The sequence below is a fragment of the Choristoneura fumiferana genome, chromosome 12 (assembly GCF_025370935.1).
Source record: "Choristoneura fumiferana chromosome 12, NRCan_CFum_1, whole genome shotgun sequence".
In the NCBI taxonomy this organism is placed as follows: Eukaryota; Metazoa; Arthropoda; class Insecta; order Lepidoptera; family Tortricidae; genus Choristoneura; species Choristoneura fumiferana.
The window spans coordinates 16,400,916-16,422,926 of record NC_133483.1 but is presented as its reverse complement, the minus strand read 5'-3'; the positions used below and the strand labels follow the sequence as shown (position 1 = coordinate 16,422,926).

Genomic DNA, 22,011 nt, shown 5'->3' with positions numbered 1-22,011 from the left:
ACGATATAATAGCACTCCCGCCGTTGCAGCAGTTTAAATAATAGCTTCATCTTGCCGTGGCTTATTTGATTAAATTGTGTTGAATCTACTTTGTTCACAGGAAACCTTTGTTTGAAATATCTGGATTCAGACCTTTTTAAATAACGCTCTCTCCGCGTTAATTAATTAATAGTAGCACCAGCCTAATTTGAAAATGGTTGGACGGAGTTTACTCGTTCTAACACATTGGCAATATAGAGCAGTGTCTACCTACCGATGTTTTTACAAAAATAGAGTAAATGATTAAAAAAAACTAACCCAAACATCCATTGAAACATTCACGCTTAATTTCAGAACACCTAGTACGAGTATAAATACACTCAGACTCACCTTTGTTTTATGTCTTTTCAGCATATGCAAATATGTACCCGTTATGAAGGTCCTAACGTGCAACTCGTTTTCTCCTTGCAGCGTGACGAGAAACACGTTGTCATCTGTCACTTCCATAGCGTGAACGGGCACGCCTGCCGTGACAGTGCTGAGTAGAGTGAAGTTGTCTACGTTCCAGGTACAGACTGTGCCGTCTTGGGAGCAGGTGACCAGGATCTCGCCATCTTGGAGAACTTTCACGCCAGTGACAGAGCCCCGATGGTGGTCAAGTTTTGTTACCTGTATCACATGAAGGTTAGGAGTACCTAACGTTTAAATAATACTACGTCTAGACTTATTTTTTCAGAACAGAACAAACGGCGTTTATATAAACGCAATAGGTAAGGTTAAATATCAAAATATCATGGGACACTTCACGCCAATTGACCTAGTCCCAAACTAAGCAAAGCTTGTATTATGGATATAAGGCAAAGGATAAACATACTTATATAGATAAATACATACTTAAATACATATTGAACATCCAAGACCCGAGAACAAACATTCGTGTTTATTCATACAAGTATCTGCCCCGGCCGGGAATCGAACCCGGAATCACAATCTTCGTAGTCAGGTTCTCTAACCACTTGGCCATCCGGTCGTCGAACGTTGAAGGTTCAGGAATAAGTGACATTTCAAACCGAGTTGCTTGAGTAAGCGATTTATAGGGCTAAACTTCTTTTGTTTTTTGTTTTCAAATTTAGATCATTTAATGATTCTCAAAGTATAATCGTTAAGAGCGTTTATACCTGCTGAGCTGGCAACGTTGCATTTTTGATAGTTTTTCTCGATTATTTCATAAAAATTTAATGAAAATAAAAAATGTTGTTTGATAGAGCATTTCTAACTTTAATGTGTTTACTCCAATAATTATTCTTTATAGACTTTTAATTTCTTTAAAAACCGTTCATAAACATTAATTCATTTTTAAAGAATATAAAAGCCAATCACGAATAATTATTAACATTCATAACTTATATTTAAGAAGTGTTCTATCAGACAATATTTTTAATTTTCAATCAATTCGAAAATCGAGAAAAACTAACAAAAATGCAACGTTGCCAGCTCAGCAGGTATAAACGCCCTTAAATCAGTTTATCGATAGCGGTGTTATTGCTATCTCTTGGCACGGGGGCCTTTTAAATATTTTTTGTCATTTTATGTCACATCTCTAAGATAAACATTTATCAATATGCTGTAAATTTAGTTTGTATTTCATAAATTGAAAATTACATTTAATCTGTACATGAAAAATGTAATAAAAGTGGTCATATGGTGGTGGTAAAAAGTTGTAGAACAAAAGTAGCTTAGTTATGCGCGTAAAATGTACCTAAAATCGAACCTTGGATTTAAAGCCTCATGATCAGAGACACTCTGAATTTTCTATAAAATGACTTGTGTTTCTGTTAGAGCTGTACCTACTTACTAAATAGGACCCGCCGAGTCAATTTAGCTAATACCGAAGTCAAGTTCAATTAAAAAAAGACAGCATTTTAGTCAAATTTCCATTGAATAATTTGAGATCGTTAACCATTTTATTGAAAAGAACTGTGTAATCCAATCAGAATTTTAATCAACCAAGTAACAAGCTTAGTTCTCATAGTTCAAGGCAGAAATGTAACTAAGAATTTTCTCAAAAGTGAATACAATTAAGACAGTTGATTCAGAAACAGTCGCAAATGCAATTAACTATTAATCTTGGTTGTTAACAAAGTTACGTGCGATTAACTTAAGTGCGATTATGGAGCATTATCCTTTGAATGCAGGCTCAATTAAGGCAGACGAAAAGTTCTTTCAAGTTAAACCTTATACAAAGTATAAAGTAATGCTTATTCGTAAGAAATATAAACTGATTTGCAAAGGCTACGTTCTTCTGAATTCGGCCAGCGTCTGACTGAAATGGGTGAAAGTGCAAAATGAACTAGATTGAAAATCCGTCAGTGTTGACTTAGATCAGTGAAGTTTTCTTTGCTTTGTAAATACCTTGTTATAATTTAGAAAATAATAGTTCAGGTACTTAATAAAAACGAGTTGAACTTGTTTGGCCTTATCTCACTATACTGACAATTCGTTTGCTTAAATTAAACTCAATGTGAAACTATGGATGAAATTGGTACAAAACTGGGCAGGTGGCGGGAGAAATGAAAAAGCTTCTTATAAATGCGCTATTTTGAACAAACTTGATTGTTTACAGCACAAATAGAATGTTACTCATAATGTCTCTGGGACTCGTCGATTTTTTTCGTTTTCCTGAAGATTCAAATGAGAAAGAAAAAGAAAACCAATCTTTTGTTTCCAGTTCCGAACGACATTAGCAAACTAGTTTAAGTGTAAATATATGAGATAGAGAGAGAGAGAGAGAGAGAGAGAGAGAGAACATTTATTTACACATATTCGATAGACATAAAAATCACATGGAAAGAATAAAAAAAATAACATAGAATACTATAAAGTGGGCCCCACTCAGCATAATGTTACGGCTGTTTTTCAGTGGGACCCATTTAAAACTAAAACATATAGAAACATACATCACACTGTGACGACACGAACGCCAACGGAAAGAAGTTTGCAAATAAACTTTCAATCCGGAAGCATGTATGGCAACACTCTATTAGTTTAACTATTAATATACGAGTGTAATGATTGGGTAATATAATATCACTTACTAATGTTCCGTCGACTAAAGAAGCAACAATAACAGCGGAGTCCTCTCCGCCGCTGATCACAAGAGAACGATTCACGATGGCCGCTAAACACAGCACAGGTGCTATGTGTTCCCTTTACAAATAAATAAACATAAAGTTCAAACGTCCCGCTCAAAGGAAATCCAACAATATACAAAGAGGCTGAAACTCTTACACAGTCAGTCAAAATTAATGAATTTTTAGTGACGTCATATATAACAAACACCTTTGTGAGACTAAACCTACTTTCAAGAGGCAAATTTTTCGATATTTATTACATAACTACAAGATATGTGTAGTTATATAAATACAGCTTCGAACGTTGTTGATAGCAATATAGAACAAGAGAGCAAAGGTACAACAAGTGGATAAGTTCGTGCTGGTCGCGTGACCTTTCATCTGGCTACAAATTGAAAATAAATTGAGCGTGATATTTAGAAAACACGCGACGTAAACCTTTTTTTTGCATGTATGTTTGGAATATAAATCCTTTAGAACCGGCCAGAGTGTTTTTCACAAGGAAGATCTATTGTCAAGAAGACATTAATATCTAAGGCACATTATAAACTTAATGATTATATCATGGACAGGGATATTTGGAAATAATTCCGATCCGCATTAGCGATCCCTTCGAATAGCGAACCTACTCTGTTAAAAATAAAGTTGTGTTAAATACTTGTGATGTATAGATATCATTTAATAATAAAGTAAATCTGTTTAAAAAAAATATACCTCGTTAAGTTTCTTGCCGGATTTTTCTCGACAGAGGTTTTTTCCGAACCGGTGGTAGATTTTTTTTGACATTCATAAGTGCTTGTTATAGCCTAAATTGAACAAAGATATTTTGACTTTGACTTTGAAGCGTAGCGCTAAATTAGATAATATTCATGTTCTAAAATAATTTTCAGTGCCTTATCCCTAGGGATTGAGGTGCTAGAACCATTTTATATACACTACACGTATAAAATATTTGTTGGGGCAATTCCATCTTATCATAAAAAATACGTGTCGTTTGATTTCAAATGATTAAATAAAAATAAAGCTCATTTGACTGGCTACATGACGGAGATCGCAATAAAATGGGTGCGCCTTATGGAAACGTGTTTTGAATTTTAATAAAAGGCTTTTTAGGTTACCATTAGCTAATAGGACACCTGTTGCTAGCTAGCTCTTTCATAATATTGGAGGTATAATTTTGGAACCATGTTTTTCATTTAGAACACATGCCTCGAAATGACAAATTCTTTTCTGAAATAAGGAAATCAAAAATTCTTTATACATTTTTCCCGAACAAGTGGTCGTATTAGGTAAGTATATTATTTATTTATGCGAGCTAATTCAATACAGTAAAATGTATTTCGCCTGTTTACTAATATAAAATCACGACATCATTAACGTTCCAGGAAACCAATCGCTAAACAAAAAGCTAGAGGCAAAATCGAAAACAAAATTAGGAAAGAACAATCACAAAAATATAAATATTACCAAATCGAGATAGAATACAGTGCATAATACAATTACAGATGTAATTCATTGGTTTTTATCGGGAAAAGTCGGATCTCAATTGGAATACGAAAGCATCCTAAGTGTCAATCAATTATTGGATTAATAAGTAACATATTTTCATATCTATTAATATGGAACTTTATTATTTTAGTGTCTGTATTTCATGCATACATAACAGTGTCAAATGCCAAAATGAAAAATTTATTACTGTACCTATGCACTATGGGTACTGAAAGTAATTAAGAGAGCACTAAAAACGAACTTTTCCGGTAAAATACGACAAAAAACATTATGCACTACATTTATAATGTTAGGATCTTACGTCATTTTGGCCTTCACAGCCAGTGTGTGTAGATCCCATACAATAACGCTGGTGTCTTCAGAACCGGTGAGGAGATACTGCGACTCCCTAGTCACACACATACACAGGATCTTTCCCGAGTGACCTGGAAAAATGGTCCTCATAGAGCCCTCGCTCACGGCAACTTTTTATAGCGATGTAGTAGCGATGCAGCTGTCGCGCGTTCGCATCGATACAGTCGCGATGCGGTCGCTAGCGCTCGTAACTCCCTAACCTTCGCCCACGCAACTAGAGGTGGGTAAATCCGGATCTGAAGATTCAAAAGAGTCAGATCCTCAAGCGGATTCGAATCCCTTAATGACTCCTTTCAAATCTTATTGACTCCGGAGTTACTAACTCCGACTGGATCGAGCGGCTCGCCTCGCTCGTGATCGCCGTCACGCTCACTCACACTGACTCGCTCCGTCCGCCTGCTTTCGCTCTCGCTCGGCTCGGATCGGATCGGCAGGGCTACTACGAAACTCGAAGTTCGTATCGTACCGTCCCTCTCGTTCTCGTATTAAATAGTATAAGTGTCAGAGGGACCGCACGACACGAACTTCGATTTTGGAGTTTCGTAGTAGCCTTGCGGATCGGATATTGGACTTGGATCTTATTATCTATGTTTGGTTGGTCGGTTCGGTTCGGTTCGGTTCGTAGTAGCCCTGCGGATCGGATCTTGGACTTGGATCTTATTATCTATGTTTGGTTGGTCGGTTCGGTTCGGTACTCGGACTTGGACTAACGAACGAATATTTCTCTCTCTCACGAATCTGTACTACAGTTCAGTCAGCGGGTGGTTCACCGCAGTATCGTACCGACACCGACCGACCGAACCGAGCCGGGGCGGATCGGCCATAGATAAATTAATAATCGCTCGAAAGAACCGGAGTCAATAAAGGAGTCGGATTCAATAAGCGGATTCGGTACCGACACCGGAGCTGGATCTAGTGAGTCAGATCCCTTCGCGGAGTTGAGATTACCCATGTCTACACGCAACCACGATTCAGTCGCGAAGCAAAATTGCAAACGTGATACTGTCGCGCTTCCCCTCCCTCCCTTCCCACCCTCCCTCCGTTCTCTCCGCGATGTCGTCCGACACGGTCGCGCGTTTGCATAGTCGCAGTGGCATTGCCTATCGCCTTCTCTAGCGCGTTGCAAATGCGACTGACGTTTACGGAACGCGCGACAGGATCGCTACAAAAAGTCGCCGTGGGCGAGGGCCCATACATATTCGTTATTTCACCTATTTGCTAATGACGTGTCATTATTATGGATCGTATAGTATGTGAGAGCTTCCGGAATAAGAATGCTGCTTAAATATTTTTTATTAAAATGAAATACGTTATATAATAATTGATGTAAAGAAAAACACTCAACAGCCAAGCCAACACACAGTGTTTTAATAGTTTGAAAATCAAGGAAATTCAATCTAAATTTAAATTTAAACGCCATAACCATATAAATGAGGACATTTTTAATGTAAAGCCCTCCAGGTCTCTCATATTAAACCAAACACTTCAAATATGACGGCGAGCATGGTCTTGACAAATTAAAAGTCATTAAGAGGGCACGGGGTGGGCAAACATTGATCCGGCCTCACCCGGACAAATATTGGAGCGCTTGTTACAACTAGAGGTGAAGTTTTACACGCGTAATTTTGCAAACAATTTGTGAGGGGCGTTTAGCCGCTTTGGTATTATACGTAATAGGGATCGTAAGACGGAATGTGGCTTTGAATTTTGTTGATGTAGATAATTAAAGCAGTGAACTAGTGTCTGACGCTTTGTATAGAAAACTTCCGTAATATTGTCAATTTTCAGCAATAAATTTTTATTTTTATTATTTTTTGGTTTTGCGAACAAACCGTATTCTTAAAATATGAGAACAATGTTGAATTCCAATTGCTTAAGATTTGTCATAAATAATAAACTACTTCACATTTTTCATCTTTGAAAATCTGAGTATGTTTCTTTGACCGAAAGAGACCTTTAAGAACAAAAAATATACAAACGAAAAAAGAACATCCAGTAAGTAATTCTCTCTGTGTATCTGTTTTCTGTATCGCTTACTATTTCTGGTGTACAATAATGAGTCTTTGTATTGTATTGTAATAGCACTGCTCCAATTTCACTAATTGGTGTAATGGCACTATTAAATCCTATTGTCCAGCGAGCGTGGGTATTATCTATCATTTACTCAGTTCAATTTAAAATCACTCACATGTTACATGTCGTTCGTATTGGCAAATTTCCTATTTAACATCGATATTTTTATTACACGATTTATTTGGTAAATTATAACGCAAGCGTTGACAGCGATAACAAATAAAATGCACTGAATTCACAGATTACATTTGCTGCACAATCAGCAGAATCGGTAATATACTCTTAATTTGTAGACCATATAAAACAAAGCTTTTAGATTAGCTAAATAATCGACGAGAAATTTTAGAACACACTGTTAAATTTTGATTGTCATTCATAGCATACAATGTAAACGTATAATTTATAATAAACAGTCTCAGTTACTACCGTGCGATTTCCTGTTATTTGCTGAATTCCAACAATCAAGCTAATCCTAGTCCAACCTCAGTACGTGGATACCATTAATCAACATCAACGAATGGCGATGGAAACATAAATCATGCGGATCCACTACCACTACTCCGAAATCTTAATGTTATTATTATACTCTATTCTGAACGTATCTTGATCAAGCGGTTAATGACCCTCCCGAGCTTGCTTATTACAATATAGCAAATTGTTGTTGTGTTTCGGCGTGGAGAGTAAGACAGTCTCCCATCTTAGGCCTCTAGGTTGGCAACGCATCTGCAATCCCCCTGGTGTTGCAGGTGTCTATGGACGGTGGTGATCTCTTATCATCAGGAGACCCACTTGCTCGTTAGCCATCCAGTTGAATAAAAAATAAAAATAATAAAATAAAACTTCATCTTTCTTATAAAAGAATAGCGTGACTGACTGACTGAATACTGAATGACAGACGGCCTAAGCCACTGGAGTTGGAGACTTGAGATCTGGTAAACATATTCCGTAAGGGACATTAAGGAGGATGCACTAAGGAGAGATTTTAAAATTCCCATGGGATTCCAGAAAGCTAGTCAACATTTTTATTTTTCCCGGGAGCGGAGCCGCGGGAACAAAGCCAGTTATTCACATTTTTAGTCCAATTTTTAGCACAAACAAGGGAAGCATTTACCGTCATCCATGATATCCGTCATGTCGAAAAGTTTTAGGCTTTTGGCGACGGAAAGTGCAAAATGGAAGGGAGTGTTTCATGAAAAGCAGTATTACCTCATGTACGAATTGCGCATTTTTCAGCTAGGTATCGTTTTTTATGGCATTTGATAAATTTGTACATCTCATCGAAAGCCTTGAATATCTCCAACTGCTCTATGTTTATTTACCGAAGTTTTACGAAAAGAAAGCTTGATTTGTTACTTATCTTTCATGTGCTTAAATTAAGAAACGTTTTCTACGCTGAAAGATATTTTTACAAACTTAAAATCGCGCTCGGATGCACAGAAATACTTATAATCAATTTGTAAGTTATAAACTACCTAATATTCCAGGGGAGGCCTATGTCTTACAAACAGTGGACGTCCTACCCTGATATGATACATAATGATGATGAGACTAATATTATGCAGCAAAAAAAAATTATGACAAGTAAAAAACTCAAACTTCCAAATTCATTTTAAACTTGTGTTATAATCCTAGTATCATTAATAACCTAGGGTTACCCGTCTCGCTATCATAATTACACGTTGAACCAGTTACCAGTTACACGTTAACCCTTGTTCAGCAAAAGCCTTGTTGATTGTCAACTACGGAGCAATGAGCCCACGTTGACCTTTTGTTGTCAAAAAGTATCAAAACTTGCTAAGTAATGAAAACTTAGAACACACTGTGTCCCGGCTTTGAACGGGCTTTTAGAATTTATAAGAGCGACGTTTACAGGCGGACATACGAGTATTGTTAAGTTTTGTCAAAGCTTTGGTTAAAATGATAAATGGATTTTCTTTATTCATACCTATGTCAAATAATGTGTTAAACCTTCAGGAGATACAATGCCGGCCTAGACTTTGCCAATAATTTCACCGGCTTTCTTATTCACATTGTTTTAGCATATTCGTTTTAGTTTATTAGCGTGAAAGTGTGTTTGTTTATTTATTACTAGAGGTTACCCACGGCTTCGCAAGCGTAAACTATTCGGTCTGGTAGTTACAAAATTTCAAAACTCTAAACGTAGCGGTTTAAATTTCAAAATTTTATCCCTATCCCGTAGGAGTATCGGGATAAAAAGTAGCTTTTGTGTTCTTTCAGAGGTTCAGCTACCTACATACCAAATTCAATGACTCTAAGCCCAGCGGTAGTTATTTCAAGACTTTATCCCTATCCCGTGGGAATATCGGGATAAAAAGTATCCTATGTTAAAATCCTGATTATAAACTAACTTTTTTTCATTATTTCATCCAAATCCATCCAGCGGTTTCAGAGTGAAGAAGTAACAAACATACTCACTCACTCACTCACAAACTTTTGCATTTATAATATTAAGTAGGAATATAGCGATACGATAATCACGGTTCATGAGATCCACCCTGGTAACAGACAGACGGACAGTAGAGCCTTAGTAATAGGGTCCTGTTTTTCCCTTTGGGTACGGAACTCTAAAAAGTTCTCTAATCAAGGGCACTTCACACACATTTTTCAGATCCATTTCCCAAAAAATACAGCAGACCCGCGCGAAACGGGGCGCGTCGACGAAAATTACAGATGCATTTTTTGGTTAGATTGATATTTTTAAATTCGTAATATCTTTTGAATGGAACGTCCGATTTGAATAATTCAAAAAGTAATCTATGGGTATTGAAACAGGCTTGAATAGTAAATGATTTATTTAGATAAGAATTACTACAAATGTATGAATAAAATGGTCCGATTTTTGTCGGCATTTCTATCAACTTTTAAAATCTAAAAAAGTAGTTATAACTACATAACTACAATAATTGGACATATGGTATCTCAAAATTTTTCGTAGATAATGATATATCCTTTAATATTGTAGGACATTTTTTTATTCTATCTTTAAAAAATAGTTTCCGCAGCGAATGCGATGAAAGACATTTTATGACTATTTTTCTTTACACATTATTAAAGTTTTAGATCGGATCCCTAATTTTTTTTTAAATATAATATAGCCTTTGTCACTCGGGGATAGTATAGCTTCTCAACAGTGAATGATTTTTTTAAATCGGTTCAGTAGTTTCGGAGCCTATTCAATGCAAACAAACAAACAATCAAATCTTTCCTCTTTATAATATTAGTATAGTTAATTTTCTTTCTTATCTTTCCTTCTTTTTAATTTTAATTTTAGATAGTTCACATAATTGTAATTGCAAAAAATAAACAATGAATTGTAAGATAGTCAGGTTGCATAATAATAGTAGATTGTACAACAAGAGCATAAAAGTGGGTGGGTGGATAGACACGTCGAGGGGAAAATGGGTTTAATGCTTGAGTTATACGCTCTGCTTTTCACTTAGATTGCGAGGAAATGAAATAGCAACAGTGGAAATGATTTTTCACTTACTATGTACCTTTTATTTTTCATGCATTACTATATAAGTATATTTTTTTAGTTTTATTGATTTATTTTGATTGATTTTAATTGATTATTATTATATATATTAAAAATAATAAAAAAATATGTAGAGTTTTTTTGTTTGTGGCTGTTGACACCTAATACCTTGGTCTTAGACCAGGGATGGGGAAACTTTTTCCTTCGCGTGCCAATATATACTAACGAAATATATGGCGGGCCAAGTGGTTGCATTTTTGGCTATGTTATTTACTAAAATAAAAATATTGATATGTATTTTCTGAAACACTAATTTATTGTGCAATATTTTCGATTTTCGCTCATCCCGCCCGCGCTTGCGAAACAATGCGTGATTGTTGTATGAAAGCTGGCCCTTGCCAATGAGAATGAAATTTCTAACAATAAGTACCTTAAATCGGAGACGGCCTGCGGGCTGCAGTTTCCCCATCCCTGTCTTAGACGAAGATTTTACTTTATGACTAGAACATAAAAAATCCTTTTATGTTGCCTAGATCCAGCATAAGCACGAACTTTACGAGTAATAATTAAATTAATAAATAAGATTTCAATTCTCATGATCGTATAGTTCGTGTTTATGCTAGATCTAGGCGACAGAAAATGACTTTTTATGCACTAGTGCATAAAGTAAAATCTTCGTCTAAGACCAAAGCAATCAGGTGTTAACAGCCACGAACAAAAAAGTTTCTATGTATTTTTTAATAATTTTTAATTTGTTTAAAACTAAAAATCAATGGAATAAATCAAAATAAATAAAAAAAGTTATATAGATAGATACATACTTAAATACATATTAAACACCCAAGACCCGGGAATCAATAAAATTAAATATCTATAAATTATATTACCAATGCATGAAAATAAAAGGTACCTAATAAGTGAGCACAGTTGTTATTTCATCTCCTCGCAATCGAAGTGAAAAGCAGAGTGTAAAACTCGAGCGTTAAACCCATTTTTTGCTCGACGTGTCTATCCACCCTCGCCGTACCGGCTCGGGTGGCTATGTATATGAACGTCTCGGCTAAAATGGCTTGTTTTATGCTCTTGTTGTACAATCTACTATTAACACGCATAGGTATTTGACAGTTTGATAATTTGACAGTTAGGTACTTACTCATTATAAACTGACATTATTTTGTGTGAAAGTTTGAAAGTTTATGTCAAAAGTTGCTATGATATGATATGAGTCTTACGTAATTTCAACGGAATACCATTCAACATGTATTTATGCATTTTGTTGTTAGGTAAACGTTTACTATGATTTAGGTTATTTATCTAGAACGATGTTACATATTTTTTTTCATACAGATTGAACGGTACCCCATAAAGTACCTTATCTACATCTGGCGTAATGTGCATAATCTGGTCCAAGTGCCATCCACGAAGACGCGTGATTTGGTCAAAATTAGACATTAATGACATTGTAATAAAGAACAACGGCACGCGTCATCGTGAATGACTCTACCTATAGCTGTTGTTTACCACATAATGACCCCCACTGACTAGATGCATGATAATAATCTTCTGAGAGGAGGCCTGTGCCCAGCAGTGGGACGAAAATAGACTAGGATGATGATGATGAATCGACGAAATGACCAATGAGCGAGGCGAATTGATTAGTGTGACTGCACACAGATGGTGTAAAGAGAAATGCGGCATGTGACGCGACGTATAGGTAGAGTCATTCACGACGACGCGTGCCGTTGTTCTTTATTACAATATCATTAATATCTAATTTTGACCAAATCACGCGTCTTCGTGGATGGCACTAGGTATAACTTCACACAAATGTAAAGCTAAGCTTGTTTCCTACACTGTATGAAGGATGGAAGGTTATAAGGGTACGGTCGTTAAATGCCAATCACGCTCTCTTGGCTATAAAATAGGCATCAATCAAGAGACTCACACCTAGGTGAAGGATGTAGTAACCTTGCAAAGTTACACTTCTTCTACCTAGTAAAAGTAGTAAAACTTTAATAAGTACCTAATCTTGTCACGTCCTGGTGGGAGTAATTTGAGTGGCCTAGTTTACTGAATTAGCTCAAGCGTTTGCCCCGTGGAAAACTAAAAAAAAAGCAGATTCCCTGTCCCGTGGGTATTCGAAAGATCTTCAAGTGATATCATGTTTGCCAAATTTCAAGTCACTAGCTGGTTGGGATGTACGTTGTCTGTACTATTAAGTTACTCGTGTCTGTATATTTACTATTTAATATATAAATTGAAAATACAAACTGAAATATAGATGCACAGAAAAACCAGAAAAACAAGACCAGCACTGGGAATCGAACCCAGGTCCTCGGTATTCCGTACCGCGTGCTATACCGCTACACCACTGATGGTCAACGGTACAGACACGAATTTTCCCCTTTGCACCTCATATCTCAGCTTGTTTGTTTCTTATTTAGCCACTTAAGCAGTGACGCTAGCCACATCTATACCGTAGCCCTCATCGAGAAACTTTCGGCACTCCATTGGAACTAACCGGTCACCCGGACAAGAGATGTCGTTACTAAGCTTAAATTATTTAAATGTCTATGTCGAAAGGTCCATTATTTCACCGTCTTTTATCGAAGCATCAGATAAAACATACAAAACTGTCCAAAAATATCATCATTAATTATTGCTAATTTGCTACTAATGCACTATTTCAACAGATTTATCGCTTCAAAGGAAAACTTGAGCTACAACAGGCTTTACTAACCTTTAAAAGTGTGCACTTTAGAGTTAGACATGACGTGCCACAGTTGAGGGTCGCCGTTGGATGGCGCCAGCACAAGGTGCTGGCCAGAAGGCGCTAGTTGCAGCAGCCGGGCGCCTGTGCCGGGGCTTGTGGCGCCAACGGACACCACACGCACCGTGGATGCTATTGGTGGCTGGAGCCTGGGGGACACCAAGTAAACCGTCATTTTTGATAATGATACAAATTGTATTCTTTTTGCGTACTGGTTTGATATTTGCTGGTCCCGTTGTACCAGTAGTGGAAATACCTTGATTTTTTACGTTCCGTATGTACGCAAAGAGCTCAGACAGGACAGGGCTGTGTTTTTGAACCACAATAAGACGACGCATGACAATTTTTACAGTGTGTGTTAGTTACTCTTAGCTAGATACTTATAGCTCCCAAAAAAATAATAAAATCAAAATAAAATAAATAAATAAAAAAATTATCATTTCTGATCCTGTTTGTAACAAAAACAGTAGCGATAACTTACAGACTAGATAAAGTAAAACAATAAATTATACAGGGGATATTAACTATTTATTGCGTTTTGATACCGTCAGCGTAATTTTAACTTAGTTCATTTACTATTTAATGTATTTATTGACTTGGATCCATGTAATGAAATATAATATGCTTTATAGGTAAGTATATAAATAAATAAATTTATGGTTAAAAGAAAACATTTCAAAAAGCATTTTTATTTTCAAGTACACTCATGTATTATAATGTTTTCAAAGAAACTTTTTAGAACGCTTTCGACGGCAGCGTACCCGAAGTACCCAAACAATTAACTTAGCCACACAACGAGGACAAACGTGTACACATGAGCTGACATGACTCGCCAGTAAACTTTAATTAATAATTAAACTTGCAGCGTGACCCTCTAATTCCATTATCCCGCAACAATTTATCAATCCACTAGGGCATTAAGTGGGTGAAGTAAAAAGATAAGAAAGTCCGATTAGTTGGTACATTTCTCGGATTTCCTCATTAGAGATAACGTTCACCAGGTCCCAGCGCAGGGTCCCGAACACAGAACTAACAATAAAGAAATAGAAATGTCGGGCAAGTTAAAATCACGAGGCGCCTGTTTGGCTAGAAAGCCTTATGTTTATTTTTACGGCTTAGAATGAAACAAAGCGCCGTTTCATTTAATAATAGGCCATTTGACAGAACCAATTAATTGACTTATCTATTTTTTACTAGCTGTTGCCCACGGCTTCGCCCCCGTTGTTATTTTCTAAATTTTCTTCCATAAAAATCTTCTCCTGACAATAACGTACATAACAAAAAAAGAATTAGTAAAATCGGTCTAGCCGTTCCCGAGTTCTGCGCTTAGCAACACATTTAACGATCAATTTTTATTTATTTAGATTAACTGACCCTCATCAATATTGTGTGATATTACTGATCTATGACGTTAATTGTTAGTAAACTTTACTCTACTTATACTTATATTGACTTATATTCATATACCCAAGCTTAAGATACCTACAGGTTACATTGATTTTTTGTAAACTAGCATTATTAAGAGTTATGTATTTTCGATGTAGTAGGCGTAAACCTAGGTTAGGTTAGGTTAGATATAAAACCATAAGAAAATATTCTGAGAAAATTTGATACTTAGGAAATGAAACATTTGCCAAATGAAACATTTGGGGAAAAAATGTGCGAAACGGCAGTACACGCTGATTTTGATTTAGTTTCATTTGATATCAAAGCTACTTAAAATCAAACTTCACAGTTAATTACAAATTAATCTGGTTTTCTGGGTTAAAATTAAATAATAAATGGTTTTAATTACAGCTCTGTCTTGAATTGTTGGCTAATGTACCAGAAAGGCATCCTTGTGTACGAAAGAAAAAAATACATTTCACTGTAGTAATTTAGAAAAATCTATGAAAACAAGCACTAAAACGTATGTATTTAATAGCAGGAGTTACATAAATAGCGACATTAGTTCTGGAAGAAAATACAAACGATGACATATCTATTTATTTTATTATTACATAGTTCTGTGGTCCCGCAACATCGCAATAATATATCGGCGGGGGGTTAATGGGGTAGATAAACACAACGATCAGTAAACAGGGATACGGTCGGCTAATGAACACTAAATTCTGTGTACGAAATCTCGACCGTTATCTGTGTCCTGTTCGGTTTTTGCATTTCGAACAAATGTTTTTACTTTGAAGCTCGAATCAGAGGAACCAATAAATCACTTTTAAATTAAAAGTAGGTACCTAGCTCGGCTACCAAGCTTCTTTCGGGGTGGTTCGAGCTGAAACTCGAACGTATGGGTTTTCCCATATATACCTAACACTAAAACGAACTTTCGGCACGCCCGAAACTCACAGAGTAAATTTCAGAAGTCGGTAGAGCTATTTCCGAAATCCCCGAAATAAATATACAAAAATTGCTCGGTTAATATTTTGTACCTCTACAATAGATGATGGTTTGGTTACTTTGACTGAATAGCCTTGTAAATTCTTATGTATTCATTCATTCTATACATTGATTGATGATCAGTGTACTACGTCAAGGTCGTGACTACACATTGAATCAAAAAATTTAATCAAAATTATTTAGTATTAAGTTAGGTTAACCATTGGGTATTGCTTTACCCTGGTAATGGTTTTTATCAGAATTTCTGATTCAACCACCACAAAGGTAAACTGCGTAGGTCGTGGCGTAATGCGGTAACGCCTACTGCGTCACTCAAAGGTAAGGAAAAGGCAACCTGCTTAAATGTTCCAGATTAATTTAAAGACATCCTGTATGTCAATGTAAATTTTAAGATGTTTATACCAAAAAAGTTAAGATACCTAATGTAAAGAAAAGCAAAAAAAAAGTTAGCAAGATTTATTCTGAGGGCTTAGAATTTTGATGTGAGCGATAAAGTATCGGCATGAAAAAATCTAGAATTTGGACTCAAATCCCAGCAGCGCCACCTTTATGATTTTCACTATCTAAAACTGAAAGAGCTTGAACAAATCACCTAATCATTATTCCTACTTTAGTGCCTTAATGAAAATAAGACGCGAAATAAATTATCAACATGAATTTATACTCTAAATTAAAATTTGTTTTTTCGGGTACCAATTTCACTTAGCTTTCAACAATTTCAAATAGTCTGAAAATTTTTGCGGTTTCCATACATTGACTTCGTGATTTAATTTAAACAATGAACGGAAACCGCAAATTGTTTCAGACTATTTTCAACAAATAGATTATAATGCATTATACTGTTCAGCACTGTTTCACCACAAAAGCTTTGTAAAAAACCCAACCCTTTGTCGTGTCTTCATAGCTTAAGTTACTAGAGGCTTGGCACTTTTTATTTTATTGCGGATATGAAACCTTCCCCTCTTTCGCAGAAGCTAGTTAGAAAGGAATTTATTGCGTTATGTCCGGGCCTAAACCAGTGTAGATACTATATTGAAATCTATGTACTAGACTGCATGTTTTTTACATCAAAACGGCGCACAAACTTAGCTCACAGCGCGGTTTTGTTAACAGTTCACTATGGTTTGTTGACGTACGTAACAGGGGTTTTGTCAAAGTAGGTGATATTGAAGATTGATGCGCCGCGCGTTTTGTTCTAAACAGCCGCCGTAAGGTACAAGATGTCACGATGAGGTACTAGAACTTAATGACATAACTTATGGTATCCAAGTACTTGGCTATCAGTGTCAATGTTTGCTATCATTACAAAAACATGCATGTCCTTAAAATAATACCAATAATTTTAATTTTGTAAATGCGAAATTTTGTGAGTAAGGCTCTACGTGTGTTACTATGTGTGTTACAACGTTTGTTATTCTTTCATACCAAAACTGTCATTGTTTATTGTTACCCTTGCTGTTACTATCGAGATCCAGTTATCGTCAACTAGTTATTTTAGCGTAAAAGACTTTATTATATTAGTTAGATAGTAAATTATTGGTTGGACAAATTGAAGCAAAGCTAAGAAGCGGTGTAATGAAAATGTAAATGAAAAAGTTTATTCCACATACAATACACATACAATTATTACTACTAAAACAACAAAAGTATAAAATATAAAACAACAACAAAACAAGCAAACATAAATATTAAATTGTGTGTGAAAAAGGTCCCGCCTCAGCATAAAATTTATGCGGACTCCTGGAGTGGAGCCAGCGCTGGTCTTCCGGCGAGACCATTTTTATCGGTCACAGAAACCCTGCCGTGCAACACGGTCTTGTATTGGCGGGCAAATCAACAAAATTAATTCCTTTGGTACAATAAAGCAAGTACCCCGTTTAAGTGTGTATTGGGCCGCATTTGGGAACAGCAGGTGCGGTATAGCCTCACTATAGCACTTTGAAGTTTTTCTAGGTAGGGTAAATATGTTTCGAAAAACTAGCTCAGGTACTTTGTCAAAAATATAAAAAAACAGGAAACTAATTAAAAATCTAAATATTAATCTATTTCCTTTGGACACGCCATAACTTAAGAACTATAACAATGTCGTCCATTTTTTTTTCAAAGTATTGTTGTACTTCGACGAAGGTTTTAAAGAAAAAAAATACTAGGAACATCCGCCTGGACAGAGATGTCTCTATTGTGGTGTCTCCCTCACTAATACAAGGTGCTGGTCAGTAAGTTCTGTTACCTCTTCTCGCTTAAGCCGCTGAAATGATTAAATTTTTTTTCCTGAGAAATTGCGTAGTTCCTACAGAATAGCGACAAAGATTTTTTACAGACTTAGTATTGGGCAAGCCGTGGTGGCCTAGTGGTTTGACCTATCGCCTCTCAAGCAGAGGGTCGTGGGTTCGAACCCCGGCTCGCACCTCTGAGTTTTTCGAAATTCATGTGCGGATTTACATTTGAAATTTACCACGAGCTTTTCGGTGAAGGAAAACATCGTGAGGAAACCTGCACAAACCTGCGAAGTGATTCAATGGTGCGTGCGAAGTTCCCAATCCGCACTGGGCCCGCGTGGGAACTATGGCCCAAGCCCTCTAGTTCTGAGAGGAGGCCTGTGCCCAGCAGTGGGACGTATATAGGCTGGGATGATTAGTATTGGGCAAAAGCTAGTTACAAATAGGTAAGTAAAGGTACTGTACCATCCGTTGAGCGGGACCAGCAGTGGTTTGTCGTAGCCATCGCACCAAGCCATGGCAGCCGTTACCAACGTCGCCAATACGCCACGTCTTGCTACCGCTGGTCGCAACCACGCTATTATCTGTCAGAAAACACCTGTATTAATAAGGATACTTACATGTGAATGGTATCATATTAAGATTGTTTTTTTTTTGGAATCTTTTTTTATTTTTTTATTTCAATTCCAATTTTTTTGTTACTTTTACGGTCATCCCGTTAAATCCATATCGAAAATACAAACTGAAATATAGATGCATAGAAAAACCAGAAAAATAAAACCAACGCTGGGAATCGAACCCAGGTCCTCTTATTGTAACAAGACAAACTGAGGACAAACTGAACATCAAAAATGGCGCGAAATAATAATCTTTTCTGACGCATTTCACGCAGCCATATTTTTTTTTTAATTCAGAGACACACTAGACGCAGCCCCGACTGTCACATCGTTTAATATGAAGCACCGTGCGAGATTTGAAAAAATTGTTTGCAATATTTAATTTCCAATTAGACGTCTTCTCGACTGATATTAGAATTGAGGTCCATGATTTGCTTTGTTTTTGAGTGGTGTTCTAAATTTGAATTTCATAATCAAATTGATTTCAATGTTATTATGAAATATTCTCACAGATAAAAAAATTGTTTTATCTTTTTGTTAGTCATAATTTTCTGGAAAATTGCATAACTCCCGCGGGATAGCGATAGACGAATTCTTTAGAGACGGAGTCATGGGCAACATCTAACTATTGTTAAAATATGTACCTATTTACGGATAAACAATTAACGTTATTAATGTAGGTATTCATTTATAAAGGCAGTCTTAACCATGCAGACACTAGAAAAATTTGAATACTCATCTCATTTAAAAAAAATACTGAATCAGGCGTGAATAAGGACCCTTTGTCGGACCCTAACGTATTGCTCCTCTCCTCTCATCCACTCAAAGGTTGACTGGTAGAGATACCTTAAAGGGATAAGTCCGCCTTTGTACAAGTATCTTAAAGTTTGTCAGTTGTATTTTGTTAATTTTCTTTTGTACAATAAAGAGTTTACATACATACATACATACAATAAGGTGGGTGAACAAAGTTGTTTATAGGTCTTTAAACTCATTAGGTCGCCAATACTTTCAGGATTTATAACAGAATTCGTTAAAATAATTGAAAATTCCGGCGCACGTCTCATCGCTTACTGCACAAAGAAGGGGATAAATGGACGGTTTGTCGTGAATAAAGTGTTGTAAAGAAAGTTTTCTTTACACTCCAGCGAGCTTTGGACGGGATGTTTGTCTCTCGCTCGACAGAAATAAAGTACTGCATTATATCTGGGACGTGGTGAGAAACTGGGAACTGAATGAGGCACCCGAGCTATATTTTTTCAAAAGACTTGTTTTATGGCACATCGAAATGAAACTGAATAGTTTAGTTTGTTATTAAACTCTTCTTTTGAATTTTGTTGTAGTACAGTCGAACAAACTGTGTCATTCATGTACCAGGGTGGAATCTTTGTGTTACTAATGCTATGTTGATATCTCATACTTTTGTCACACACACACACACTCACAAACATCACGCCTGTATTCCCTAATGGGAGCTAATGGGGTAGGCAGAGCACACGAAACGTTACCGCTTCGGAGCCACTTTTAGCAATTTTAGGTTTTAAGTTTGACAAAAAACGGTACAATAGTGTCAGGTTGCTAGCCTGTCGGCTACGGTATACCTTAACCTATATCCTCAGTCGCCTCTTACGATATCCACGGAAGAAATGGAGAGGTGTAATTCTAACCCGACACCACACGGGTTTGTCAAGGAAATCATAGTAAATAAACTTGGTTAATAAAAGGTTCCACCCTGTTATATATATATATGAATAAAATTAAATTTGTTGTACCTATGTTAAATAAGCGTGTTGAAAGAAAGAAAGAAAGAAAATACATTTATTCACAACACAAGACAACAATATTATTAGGTACAAAAAAAAAACAACACAAAGGTATGTGTCATTGCGGTTGTGAATCGGACACTGGCTCAGCATAATGCTGAAGCGTTAAAAACACCCCAGCGCTGATTTTCAGCCAGCACCGTCGGCAACCCTCGGGCCGTTATAAAGACATACTACACACCATTAACTACATAAGACTAGATAAATAAATAGATAATTTGTAAACTATAAAACTAATTTATTGTGTGACTTTAAAAACATAAAAATAAAGTTGAGTTGAAGTGTTGCGAGTAGAGGTAGGTACCATCAGCCAAATATGTGGTCTACCACCCTAAAGTTGATAATCGTTTGCATGTCATAAAACAATAATGCCAATAGATGGTCTGTCAGCTTGAAAGTTCGACTTTAGAGACGATAAGAACTTGTTTAAAAATTGATAGACCACTTATTTGGCTGATGGTACGAATAACCTACCCACATTTTTTTTCGTTTGGTCCACACCGCCGTTCGATAACGGTTAATACAATACAATACATACAATGACTCTTTATTGTAGGTACATCAGAAATAGTAAACGATACAAAAAAACAGATACACAGAGAAAATTACAAGGTAAGCAATAGGTGACCTTATCGCTTAAGAGCGATCTCAAATCACAAAAGGATGAGCAAGGTTAATGATCATTTCATACAGCATAATTTTCGACCTCATTTCGATAAAGGTTAATGGTCAGATCATATAGCATAATTTTCGGTGAAACTATAAATTATACGAACTCTTTTGACCGTGTAAGTCAGATCAGAAAGTTGTAAATTTCTAAGAAAATTGTATTGTAGGAAATGACTTATGTATTTCGTCCATTATTCTTTTTAAGCTTTATGTACCTATGTGTTTTGACACATACCCATTTTAAGTAAGTAGATAGCTACGTTACGTATTTCATACAACATTATAACTGGATATGCATGTTTAGTAATTTTCTTGAGATAAATTCATATTCAAAGCGACTATTGATGTTTCGTTATACTCGTAGCTGGCGGGTTTCTTGAAAACTAATTTTGACAGCTCCAAAACTTTTCCTTTCAGCAAAGCAGTTGACGCGATCAATGCCTTTGTTAACGTCAGCCCTTTCTATTTTGATTGAGATTTGAGTTTGTATGGAAGTCAATTATGGGTTTATTTCTGTTTGAATGAAATTGTATCAAATTATGACGGTTGGAAAGCAGATAATGTTACCGTGGGTTGTGTAGAAATCGATCGTTATGGAACAGACGCAATTCTAAGTTTAGCTGCCTACTCGTAATTTTTAAAGTAATATTATAAAGGTGTATCAAATGTCATGCATATTTTTAATTTGCCGCCATCTGTGAGGTGGTGATGGCAATCATGAAAATGACATATTGACAGTTGACTAATTAAATGCTTACCTAAGCTTTTTACCTAAGGGTTTTTGAAAATGGAGTTGTATTAGAGTAGGTACAACGCGAGTAGACAAAAACTGGCTATGTGCAAGTTGGACTCGCACACCGTGGGTCCCGTATAAATTTGTGGGTAAGTAAGTATATGACAATTGACATCTTTAGGGAATAATAATTAAAGTTGGACGTTACTCGCTCTTTAGAACCATGACTATCGAAAAAATA

General features: G+C 36.2%; 1 protein-coding gene across 2 annotated transcripts in view; it reads right to left on the bottom strand.

Annotated features, from left to right (window-relative positions):
• The window catches only part of LOC141433502 (protein qui-1), a 123,462-nt gene that overhangs the window by 23,565 nt on the left and 77,886 nt on the right, over positions 1-22,011 (bottom strand). For both annotated transcript variants that reach the window (XM_074095562.1, XM_074095563.1), the window contains exons 14-18: positions 18,394-18,512; positions 13,283-13,461; positions 4,921-5,044; positions 3,075-3,186; positions 370-648 (exon numbers count right to left, since the gene is read on the bottom strand). In XM_074095562.1, coding sequence (XP_073951663.1) covers positions 370-648; positions 3,075-3,186; positions 4,921-5,044; positions 13,283-13,461; positions 18,394-18,512 — 813 coding nt within the window. The remainder of the gene's footprint in view (positions 1-369; positions 649-3,074; positions 3,187-4,920; positions 5,045-13,282; positions 13,462-18,393; positions 18,513-22,011) is intronic.